Source organism: Corvus brachyrhynchos, unplaced genomic scaffold, assembly GCF_000691975.1.
Source record: "Corvus brachyrhynchos isolate BGI_N302 unplaced genomic scaffold, ASM69197v1 scaffold70, whole genome shotgun sequence".
NCBI lineage: Eukaryota > Metazoa > Chordata > Aves > Passeriformes > Corvidae > Corvus > Corvus brachyrhynchos.
In genome coordinates, this window is record NW_008236217.1 from 3,851,138 (window position 1) to 3,863,582 (window position 12,445).

General features: G+C 47.8%; 1 protein-coding gene across 1 annotated transcript in view; it reads left to right on the plus strand.

The window, feature by feature from the left end:
* DLL1 (delta like canonical Notch ligand 1) overlaps nucleotides 1-7,678 on the plus strand; it is a 9,704-nt gene extending 2,026 nt beyond the window's left edge. The window contains exons 2-11 of the mRNA XM_017744907.1: nucleotides 7-118; nucleotides 328-388; nucleotides 629-886; nucleotides 3,359-3,419; nucleotides 3,898-4,028; nucleotides 4,174-4,343; nucleotides 4,482-4,698; nucleotides 5,698-6,490; nucleotides 6,602-6,716; nucleotides 7,069-7,678. Of these exons, the coding sequence (XP_017600396.1) occupies nucleotides 7-118; nucleotides 328-388; nucleotides 629-886; nucleotides 3,359-3,419; nucleotides 3,898-4,028; nucleotides 4,174-4,343; nucleotides 4,482-4,698; nucleotides 5,698-6,490; nucleotides 6,602-6,716; nucleotides 7,069-7,074 (1,924 nt within the window). The 3' untranslated portion in view covers nucleotides 7,075-7,678. The remainder of the gene's footprint in view (nucleotides 1-6; nucleotides 119-327; nucleotides 389-628; nucleotides 887-3,358; nucleotides 3,420-3,897; nucleotides 4,029-4,173; nucleotides 4,344-4,481; nucleotides 4,699-5,697; nucleotides 6,491-6,601; nucleotides 6,717-7,068) is intronic.
* Nucleotides 7,679-12,445: the final 4,767 nt, after the last annotated feature.

The following is a 12,445-nucleotide window of genomic DNA, read 5'->3' on the forward strand; positions in this document are numbered from 1 at the left end:
CGGCAGCGCCATCACCCCCGTCCTCGGCGCCAACTCCTTCAGCGTCCCCGACGGCGCGGGCGGCGCCGACCCCGCCTTCAGCAATCCCATCCGCTTCCCCTTCGGCTTCACCTGGCCCGTAAGTGGGGGGCGATGCTGGAGGGGGCGGCACATATCCATCCCGTCCCATCCCGTCCCGTCCCGTGCCTTTCCAAGAGGCATCCAATCTCCTTGAAGTGTCAAGATGGGAGGGGGATAACGATTTCTGGGGACTGGTGGCTCTGCCCCTTGGGCCTTACCTGCTCTCATGCTCTCCTGGTGGGTTGTCTCTGCTCCTTCTTTCCACAGGGCACCTTCTCGCTCATCATTGAGGCGCTGCATACGGACTCACCTGACGACCTCACCACAGGTAAGTGTTCTGAAACACGCTTTTCCCCATAATAATCGCAGCCTTGCAGCCCTGCTTGGCCCCTTTCTCCGCAGTGTGCAGCACATTCTCCTCTATGGTAGACCCGTGGCAAGAGAGGCCAACCTGTTGGCATGCAGCCATGTCATCCTGCCTCTGCAGTTCCCCTCCCACCAGAGACCCCCCTGTGCCCTGCCTGCTTTGGGCTCTCTAATCACTCTTCTCCTCTCCACTTTCACACAGAAAACCCTGAGCGCCTCATCAGCCGCCTGGCCACCCAGAGACACTTGGCAGTGGGTGAAGAGTGGTCCCAGGACCTGCACAGCAGCGGCCGCACTGACCTCAAGTACTCCTATCGCTTCGTGTGCGACGAGCACTACTATGGAGAAGGCTGCTCTGTCTTCTGCCGTCCCCGGGATGATGCCTTTGGCCACTTCACCTGTGGGGAGCGTGGAGAGAAAGTCTGCAACCCGGGCTGGAAAGGCCAGTACTGCACTGAGCGTGAGTATCCACCTCCTTGTCTCCTTGGGTGCCTGTTGCAGCAGTGTCTCCTGAGCTCTTGGGGTTGGTGGAGGGGTGTTTCTCTGACATCAGGCCTCATGGGGAGAGAGAACCAAGCAATCATGCGTGGATGTCTGGTTCTGTGCCCAAGCCTTACCAGCGTGAGGGATGGGAGATCCTCAGCATTGCCACAGAAAGTTAATGCAGACAGCCCCTTCTCAAGCCAACAAAATGTCAGTGCCAACACTACACTCTTGCTTGTTTACTTTAGACCATCAAGTCTGGTAGCAAAATGTTCAGCAGTTGTTTGAGGATTTATTAAAATATATCAGGACTACTTTTTACACCTATCCACCCCTCCAACCACACAACTTTGATATCATCATTTACAGGGTACACAGCTTCAGGGGAGGGAGCTGGGCTTTGGCAACATCCATGTGACAGGCTTATTGGTAGGCTTGCTATGGTCTCATCTTCTGTGACCTTGTATTGAGAAAAATATCAGGAAGTCCAGGACATTCTCTGTGGCTTCTAGACTGTACATTTATCTTTTGGGGTACTCATATGCTGCCACTAACAGAAATTGCTGCACATGGGGCCACAAGAACGTTCAACTTCTTCCCCAGCTCCCTTCTGTGCCATTGCCATGATCATTGGTACTAATAAAGTAGTGAGGGACATGAAACATACCCCTGAGCTTGAAGTTTTTGAGGAATGTAGTGTGTTGATACAGCAGGAAAAGCTGGGACAGTAAGCAGATCACAGGCAGGACAGTCCAGGATGTCAGATACTTTCCGGTTGTACAAGATTCCGCCCTTTGTAGATACATAGTGGTGTACACCCAAATGTGCACACAGAGCCCCTGCTGCAGCGTGTGATGGCATTCTCTGTTTGTGTGAATACACAGATCTGAAATATGCTGGCAGATGACGTACCGGGTGAGTGCTCCTCTGCAGTTATCAGAGGGCCAGGCAGGCAGGAAGAAAACAGTTCCAGGCTGTAAAGCAGCCTCTCAGCTTTCTTCTTGTTGTGTTTTTGTTTCTCTTTAAAGCCACCAACACTGTGGTCTCAGCTGAGCTGCTATCAAACGATCCCTGATTGATTATTCACACTGTTAGTGGCTGCTAGGATGCTTTTAGCAGTTCATGGTACGATGTTGCACAATAAAGAGCAGGCACAGGGGCTCGCATTTTCTTTGATAGTGTTTTAAATAAGAGCTACAACCTTTCCCATGATCAGAAGTGCCTAGTCCAGTTGTGTCAAGGGGTGGGGAAAAAGGAAGCATTTTGATAATGAGCTCTTTCAGGGCTGTCAGCACTTTCGAATGCCTGTACATCTCTGCTATTCCCACAGCGAAGCAGAAGGCTGTCCATCTTTCTTGACTCATTACGCACACTCTTTGCTGTGTTTTCCCTCTCAGAAAAAAACAGCTTATAACACTGATACAAACCTACTAGGCAGGGGAGATGTGTTTATGTGTGCATGCAAAAAGAATGTTTTGCCGTTAGTGAGTGGAGCTGCCAGTTGCAGATTGCTTCCCATTGCCTTGCCCCCAGCTCCATTCTTTCCAACTTGGAGGCGATCTGATTATCAGCACCGATTCTTTCTTTCTTTTTCTTCCCCCCTCCTTCCCCTCGCATGCCATTGTCTCCGGCTGGCTTTGTTGAATTAAAACTTTGCAGTGCCTGCTTAATGAGTTCCATAACCAGGCAAAGTAATGAGCAGAAGTCCCTTTTTTCCCTTCTCTCATCCTCCCTCCTGCTGGCCCGCTTACCTCTTTTACCAGGGCTGCACCCACCCTCCCGCCCCTTTTCAGGGCAGGGCGGAGGGGGGAAGGAGGGAGGAAAAACTTTAGACTTATTTATTTGAATAAGAAAAAAAAGTTTTTTTGCAGCGAAATCACGCGCGTGCCATAGATTAGCTGTGGGCAGGGATAGGCTGCCCGGTCGCCGGCCGGGCGCCCCCCCCGGCCCCCGCCCGCCGGCCCCATTGGCTCCGGGGCCGGGGTATTGTTGCAGTGGGGCAGCTGCTGGGAGAGAATAGACAATAGAGCAGCTGTCTTGCACTGGCACCCTGCACACCAGCTGTCCACTCTTATCTGCACACACACTTTCGGGGGATATTAAGAGGTGGAGCTGTGTGCATAGAATTGGAAAAAAGGACTTCTGACCCTCACTGGGAAGGGAAGGGGGGTGAGGGGCTGTAGGGAAGGGAGCAATTGTGAGCCCTCTTTTGTCCGTGTGCAACTGTATTAAGAAGAATGCTCATCCCCGGTGATAAGTAAAGTGCCCAGTTACGGGGCAAGATCAATACTCCTGCAGACTCCAGAGATTAATTCAGCTGCGCTTAACTGCCCCGACCTAGTAAAAGGGACTCCCTCCCCACCCACAAGGTGCTGTCAGAATCAGACTTGTAAAAGAGAGTTGTTTTGGCACCAGTGCTGATGTCCTTCCCTCCTTGGTTTGTTTACAGCGATTTGTTTGCCTGGATGTGATGAACAACACGGCTTTTGCGACAAGCCTGGGGAATGCAAGTAAGTTTTCCACTCCCTTCCTGCTTCCTTCTTTGTCTTTCAGTGTCGATGCTCTGGTGTTAAGTAAGCCATTGGACATTTGAAGGGTTGGTTTAAAGGCCTTTCTTCATAGTAGATGGAAATTTGAGAAATCCAGGTGATGCCAGATCAAAGTATTATTCTATAAGTCAAACATCAGTGCCATTAATATTAACTTAATGGGTTTACAGTGCTGTGTGTAAGGTTTGGCTCTTTGTTATTAGAGTAAACAAATCAACTATCTGGAACCATGAGTCTATCTAAGGAAGTGGAAGAAAAAGCTAGGACCGATGAAAGCTGATGCTACAGTTGGACCTGGTGACTTTCTCACATGAAGGATCACTGAGGGCTTTTAGGAAACTTGATCCCTGGCATCAGTGTGTTTGCAGAGTTTATGATAGGGTTTCCAACTGTGAGAAACCTAAATCTGATGAGACTTTGTTGTCATCCTTTTTTTCAGATGCAGAGTGGGCTGGCAGGGGCGATACTGTGATGAATGCATCCGATACCCAGGCTGCCTTCATGGTACCTGTCAGCAACCATGGCAGTGCAACTGCCAGGAAGGCTGGGGTGGTCTTTTCTGCAACCAGGGTGAGTTCTCAGTCCTCGCCTGAGCATCTGTTTTAAAACGCAGAAAGCAGGCAACTCATTTCAGCTCACCCACCCTGTCCCAGCCTTGCAAAGTAGCAAGCACCTTGGCTGCTCTCTTTATAAACAGAAAATATATCTTTTACAGACCTGAACTACTGCACCCACCACAAGCCCTGCAAGAATGGTGCCACATGCACCAATACTGGTCAGGGGAGCTACACTTGTTCATGCCGCCCTGGGTACACAGGCTCCAACTGTGAGATTGAAATCAATGAATGTGATGCCAACCCATGCAAGAATGGTGGAAGCTGCACTGTAAGTTCGAGTTGTTTGTATCATCTGGAACTCCAAGGGAGGAGTTAATGTCAGTTTTACTAATTTTCAAAATCCCTTTTTGGATTTCAGAGCAAGTTTAGACAAATATTTTGGTAATTTCTCATTTCTTCTCCTCAGGATCTTGAGAACAGCTATTCCTGTACCTGCCCCCCAGGCTTCTATGGGAAAAACTGTGAGCTGAGCGCAATGACTTGTGCTGATGGACCATGCTTCAATGGTGGGCGATGCACCGACAACCCTGATGGGGGTTACAGCTGCCGCTGCCCACTGGGTTATTCTGGGTTCAACTGTGAGAAAAAAATCGATTACTGCAGTTCCAGCCCTTGTGCTAATGGTAAGGCCAAACATGCTACAGTGGTCTTCTGAAAGGAGACCATACACTTACTTTGGCTTCTGGTCTGGAGTTCATAACAAGGCACACTGATCAAGGCACACTGGTCAATCATAGAATCATAGAATGGTCTGGGTTGGAAGGGACCTTAAAGGTCATCTAGTTCCAAACCCCTGCCACGGGCAAGGACACCTTTCACTAGACCAGGTTGTTCAAAGCCCCATCCAACCTGGCCTTGAACACTGCCAGGGGTGGGACATCCCCTACTTCTCTGTGCAACTTGTTCCCTCACAGTAAAGAAGTTTTTCATATCTAATCTAAACCCGCTCTCTTTCAGTTTAAAGCCATTCCCCCTCGCCCCATCACTACATCCTCTTGTAAAAAGGTCCTTGCCATGTCAATAGTTGACTTGGTGGAGGATCTGTCCTATGAAAAAGAAAGCAACGGCGTGGCTTGGGCCACTGCTGCAGATTGCATTTTCTGATGGGGTGGCTGTGTCCAAGTAACTTGGTCTGAAGCTTCGTGCATGAAGGCATAGAAGATTATACTTACAAATCCTTTGCAAAGAGTCTTAGAGGTCTCTGGATGCAAATGCCACATGAGTGCTAAACATTATTACTTGTAATATGGTAGCAGTAATCTTCCTGTTTTGATTAAACTAGTGAAGACTTTCTTTACTGTAGTCCTCCTTATTCATTGCCACTCAAACTCTGTAACATGAGATGTGGTGATAACCTGACCTGGACTAGTATTCTGGTCTGAGCTGAGTGAAATGTTGGAAAAGGAATAGGATTGAGAATGAGAAGTAAATCTGCTTAACAAAAATCTTTCTTAAAAACATGTACGTTTAATGTTGGATCAGACTTGGCAAAGGTTGAACTAACCTCTCAAAAAAAAACTTTCCTCAGCTGCTGGTTGTGCCAGCTGCCCCGAGAGCAGTGAGTGGGAGGCTGTTGTGTCTGGCTGCCCACCACTCAGCTCGTCCCCCTTCATGTCTTGCAGGAGCCCAGTGCGTCGATCTGGGGAACTCTTACATATGCCAGTGCCAGGCTGGCTTCACTGGGAGACACTGTGATGATAATGTGGACGACTGTGCCTCCTTCCCCTGTGTCAATGGAGGGACCTGCCAGGATGGCATCAATGACTATTCCTGCACCTGCCCCCCAGGATACAACGGGAAGAACTGCAGCACCCCAGTGAGCAGATGCGAACACAACCCTTGCCACAACGGGGCCACCTGCCATGAAAGAAACAACCGCTATGTCTGTGAGTGTGCCCGGGGGTATGGTGGGCTCAACTGCCAGTTTCTGCTCCCTGAGCCGCCGCAGGGACCCGTCATCGTTGACTTCACTGAGAAGTACACGGAAGGCCAGAACTCCCAGTTCCCCTGGATCGCTGTCTGCGCTGGGATTATTCTGGTCCTCATGCTGCTGCTGGGGTGTGCTGCTGTGGTCGTCTGCGTCAGGCTCAGAGTGCAGAAGAGGCACCATCAGCCTGATGCCTGCAGGAGTGAGACTGAGACTATGAATAACCTGGCAAACTGCCAGCGCGAGAAGGACATTTCCATAAGTGTCATTGGTGCCACTCAGATTAAAAACACAAATAAGAAAGTAGACTTTCACAGCGATAACTCTGATAAAAATGGTTACAAAGTCAGATACCCATCAGTGGATTACAATTTGGTGCATGAACTCAAAAATGAGGACTCAGTTAAGGAAGAGCACAGCAAATGTGAAGCCAAGTGTGAAACGTATGATTCAGAGGCAGAGGAGAAAAGTGCAGTACAACTAAAGAGGTATCTCACATCTGAGTGCAGGGGGAAGCTTCACTTTGAAGGGGGAGTGTATATCTCATAGCATTAAGCAACAGCCATCTGACCTGTTCTTTCTCTTTTTGCCTTCAATAGTGATACTTCTGAAAGAAAGCGACCAGATTCAGTATATTCCACTTCAAAGGACACAAAGTACCAGTCGGTGTATGTCATATCAGAAGAGAAAGACGAGTGCATCATAGCAACTGAGGTTAGTAGGGTTGGAACAGCAGAGAAACGTCGGTCTGCAGCTCTCATCCAATACACGCCCGGGCAGATAAATTCCTTTCCATAATGCCATGGTGGTTTGTACCTGCTGAAATCTAGCCACCTTGGGTTTGTGATGCTGTGGATGTTGTAAAGACAAGCTCAGTGACTTGATGCTGAGGATGTTGTGGGTTTGACAAGTCTTGTAAACTAGGGTACAATGGTAGTGTTGTTGAGGTGTGCTGACTCACCCCTTGGTGGGCTTCATGCAGAGTCCTGACCCTCTCCAGCCTTACAGTCCTCTTCGTGTGTTTCATTAACCTCTCCTGATCTCTGCTTGTGTTTTCTCTTACCAGGTGTAAACCAGAGGTGATATGGCAAGGTGGTTGTTCAGAACAATTTCAGAGGAGACGTGCCCCAATGAATGCTGCTGAAAGAGGAATGGGAGATAGATTCCTTCACTGACTGCTGCTGAGAAACTAAATTCAGGCTTGAGCTGGTTCTCTACTGAAGTTAGCAAAGTGACTGCAAAATAAAGAAACAAGATGGACACCAGGCAAGGGTCTGTGTTCAAGGATTACTGTTGCACTGCCTTTTATGAATTTTATCATTGCACTATGGTCAGTTGCTTTTCTATATATATTTAAATGAATGGACTTAATTACTACATAAAGAAGCATGCACTGCCTGAAGTGTATATTTTGGATTATTATGAGCCAGTCTTTTCTTGAATTAGAGACACAAACACTGCCTTTATTGTCTTTTTTGATACTAAAATGTGTTTTTACTAGGTGAGAAAAAGTGTGTTATTTTTTTGAATCTGTAAAAATATTTTCATGATAATTGTAAAGCTTGAGTATTTTGTGATGTTCATTTTTTTATAATTTAAATTTTTTGGTAAATATGTACAAAGGCACTTCGGGTCTATGTGACTATATTTTTTTGTATATAAATGTATTTATGGAATATTGTGCAAATGTTATTTGATTTTTTTTTACCGTTTTGTTAATGAAGAAATTCATTTTTAAAATATTTTTCCAAAATAAATATTATTAATGATAACCAGAGTGCTATGTTTATTCCACATCTGATGATGAACTGACTGAACTTTGCAACCAGGCATCCGACAGGCTTCTGTGGACTCATGGGTGCATTGAGTAGGACTGACACTTATTACAAAGACTGGGGAACAACTTGTTGTGTGTAGACTCTCCATCTTTCCCCTCCTAACCTTCTGACCTGTTGACCCCATGCTTGTGCTCAGTCTTACCCCAAAGGCAAATGGCAAAACCTTGAGTAATATTTGCCCGATCATGTTGGGCTGTGTGTTTATATAAACACACATGGAGTCACTTCCTGAGGAAGAGCAAGAATTGAGTGCACTCCATTGCAATCCAGACATGGGGTTTGCCATGACTCAACTCCTCATTTCTTGCAAGCTCAAACACTTGCCTGGAGTCCAGGGGAGTTTAGGACACACCAGCAAGGGAGGCCCCCTAGCTCAGGTCCTTGATGTGCGCCCGTGGGCTGTGAGCTTCCCCAGACTTCCCTCTCCAGGAAATGGTAACAGTGAACTGACCAGTGGTCACAACTCTCCTGGCTATGACACCTGCCTGAAGTACCAGTTTCATCTTTGGTTTCTGCTCTGCCCCTGGTGCCTGCTGCTTTCATAATGGGACAGAGTGTGATCCCATCCCTTGGCTTGGCTCTGAATGCTCAGGCAATTTCCCCAATTTAGTTTGCTCTAATGAGCTCACCTTCATGTTGTGCTGCATGTTAATCAGCAGAGACCCTTCAGAAACAGGCAAAGGGCTCTTCCACTTCAGGAAAATAAGGAGAATCCAAGGAATAATCTCATTTTAAGCTGAACCCCAATCATTGTGGGCCACCTTCTGCAGCTTTGCAAAGATGATGAAGATCCTCTGTCCCCATTCACTTCAGGGAAGGGGGATGCTATCCTAAACACAAGGAGTGGGATAACAGATACAATCAAGCAATTATTGCAGCTGGTGATCTCTATGTGTTCCCCTTATTTTAGTGTGCATAAGTACAGGAACCACTGAAGCTCTACTTTGGTGTGAGGTGAGTGGAAAACTCACACTGACTGCAGAGGCTTGTCTGTTTATAGGCTTAGCTTTTTGCTAAGTGAAACCTTAGACAAGCCATACAGACTTCTCAAGAAATGACCTCACACGGTTATCTTCTTCATCTACCCCAAAGTGTCCTTTTAAGGAAAGTTTTCATAAGGAGAGTGATGTGAGATATTGAAAACCAGCCTGTCAGTGATGGTCTGAACAGCAGTTTCAATTTGAGCAGTAACATAACAACCTGTCAATAACCAGTCAATGCATCATATATTAAATGAGGCATGATGGTGTGTACAGCAGCAGGTGCTCAGAGCAACATAATCTCACAGATTGGACAGAAAAGCGAGCCTTGGAAGGTGTTATTGCTATCTTTGTTGCTAATTTGTTTTTCAACCTTGTTCAAATCAATTTATTTCTATTTCCTCTTCTTCCCAAGCTTTATGGAGCAGGCTCATCTTGTACAATGTACGGCACTTTGCATAGTCAGTGCAATGGTCTTGGCTAGACCTTCTTAATGCTGCTTCTGTAGAAATAGCAGTAACAAAAGGAAGGCCATCAGTGGCTGAGTACCTCTGTAACATTAGGTCTTTGGTGCTACAGCAGGATCTACTTTAATTTACTGTCAGGTAAAGGTCTGGAAAAGCACACAGCTCCTTGCTCTTGTGAAGATGCACAGCATCAGCATCTACCTATCTTTGCTTAAAAATAAAACACCAGTGAAAAGCTAAGTTTGTCCAAGTGTGCTAATTATCAGCAGTGCTGAGCTTGGTGAGTGACAGAAAACTGTAGGCAAAGGGAAGGGCGTGGTCCTGTCCTTCTGAAGCACCTCCTGCAATGATGGCTACACAGATCAGCCCAATAGCTTCTTCTGTTTCTGTCTTGAGCAGGGTTGGGGCTAGAGACACACAGAGGATTTATTTCTTTTACAGGATTACCAATTGCCCCAGTTCTGAGTATATGTGTATACAGTGGCCCTCAGTGACCAGAGCGGGTTGAGGTATGCAGTGTGGAGCACTGGTTCCACGCTCCTCACCTGTAGTACTTGGGCCTTACTGGGATAAAAAAATGGATGATCTGGGCAGGGGGTGGAAGTGGTGCATGTCTTTGCTTGAGAGAGAGGATGGCAGAAGCAGGTGTGGAGCCGTGTGTGCAGGTGGTGCACACTGTGGCCAAGGAGCAGTGACAATGCTCGCTCCAGAATGGAGCATCCTGTGCTCGCTCCAGGAGCTCTGCTGCCAAAGAATGGCAGGAACCTCCTGGTCAGCAGGGTCTCTGAAAGGCCTCCTCACTCTAAAACGAGAGGAGAGCCTGCCTGGGGAGTCCATTTAGCTGGGACAGCTGAGAATTCAGGGCCCGATCCAAAGCCCATTAAATTAATGGAAAGGTTCCAGCAAACTGCAGGGACACGTGGCACCGTGCCCCTCCTGACACAGCACATCTCCGTCCCTCCCCAGGGAAGCTGCACGTACTGATGCAGCGCGTGGCCCTCCGGGTGGTGGATATCAAAGACTGTGGCTGGCCTAGCCAGGTCTGTCCCCTGGGCACTCATCTCCCTGATACCAGCCCACGCACTGTGCCAGGACTTTGGAGGCCTGGGGTCCCTCCTCAGGCTGTCACTGTGGCACTGTTAATTCATGTTCATACCTCAACCTGCAATGTCTCCTCCTCTCCGTCCTGGAGCAGCCAGGAAGGACTTGGCCTCCTTGTTCGGGGCCAGTTCTCAACAGGGTGGCCAGAGAGGGCACCCCTCCATCCACACCTCTGCCAGCAAACCTGTGTCTCTGTGGCAAGTGGCATTTGCATTGTTGGCATAGACAGGACATCTCAGGAAATCAGAAGCACTGAAGAAGCAGAAGAGATTAGTTGCTGGGAGGTATTAGCTGCTCTGGTTGTGGACACGGATTTCTTAAGTATCACATCTTTCAATACATAGAAAACTTAAAGCTCAGACAGCAGTCTTAGGTTTAATTACAAGACACGGCTTTATAAATTGATTTAAATATATATTTGTGCTTACTTTGTACACAGTGCAGGACAGTTTGTGTGTCAGGAAACTTGGGTGCTATTCCTGGCTTCACCACAGACCTGATATGTAACCTTGGGAGAGGAAGGATGGTCTTGTGGTCAAGGCACTGCAGAGGGACTCAGGAGGGCCCCCTTCTATTTCCAGCACTCCCTCCAGACTTCCTGTGCAACCTTGGACCTGTGTCACTTAATCTTTCCAGGACCTTAGGAAAATGGGGGCCTCCTGGTTGTTCTAATAGGGAGAAGGTCATTTGTGCTTGTGAGAGGATACCGTGGTGGTGGGGAATGTTAAAACACCCTTCGAGGCAAGTAAGGCTATTTCCTATTTCTGCACATCAGACTGCTTGTCTGTGAGGTGGTGAGCTATTTTTGCAAAGTGCTTTCAGATGCTTGCATGGAATAGAGACCCCTATCACAATTGAAACATCCATCATCTCAGAGAGGATATGCAAATCCTGCACTGGCAGCAAGGAGACAAACTGGGAGGGGGAGGGAGGCAGCTGTGGTGGTATAAGTGTGTGCACAGTGTGTGCAGGGGGAATGTGATACAGCTGTGTGTCCACGGCCCAGAAAGGATGTCACACACCACAGTGTTGACATGGATGGCCACAGTGCCATCAGCCTCCTCTTGCAGATCAGCATCTGCAAGCATGGTTTGTTGTCATCTCTCTGCTCTGGTAGGCTCTCTTACAGCAAAACAATTTTGCAGGTAGATACAGATTAAACTCAGCTCAGAACTATGACAGTCAAGGAAGAAAGCTGCAGAAATGATACAGATGGGAATTTTTTACTGACAGACCCTGGGAAACTTCCCTATTGTTACAGCCTAACATCCAAAGTCAGGTACTTCAAATAAAATTACCTGAGAACTATTCCTAGGCCAAATCCCAACCTCAGAAGCAGTCTCTTCTGACACCTGACATCTACTTGTGTTAGAAGAATGAGGAGCCTCTCTGTTCCTTTCCCTCCTTGGGAGGTACATTTTTCACCTGGCTGTTAAGACCTGGCTTTCTGCCAGTGTCTGTGTTACCTGCTATGCAAATCAGAGAAATCAAGAGCCTGGCCGGAAAAGACCCAACATGTACTCCGAGGCAGATTTGCAGATGAAACCTGGAGCCTACTGTTGTGACAACATGACAGCTGATCCTGCTGCTCTCAGTGAAGCAGAGGTGGATGACAGACCCATTGCCATGTGGGGGCTTGCTGCCTAGTCAGTGGGGCAGGGCGGTATGGGAGGTGGGGCTGGAGGTCACAGCATCCTTGTGACAGGTTGGCCTTTTTCTTAGGAAGAAACATCCTTAGTCTTTTCTCCTGCTGCTGCAGCCTCATCTCCTGCACCAATAAATTCAACACTACTGGGGCTGCTCTCTGGCCCTGTAGCCAGTCAGTATGAATCAGTCTGCAACCATAGTATTAAACTGCCTTACTCCACCAAATCAACTGCTTACATCCACACTGCCTGTGATGGATGGCTTCTGTTTTGTGCCAAAGAACAGTCTGGGACTCTGATAACTGTGAGGGCAAAAGCTTGCCCCCAAGGGACCTCCACAGCAATGCAACCCTACAAATGATTGCATTTTAGAGACCAGGAGCTGCTTAGTTTTCCAGGACAGGTGTATCC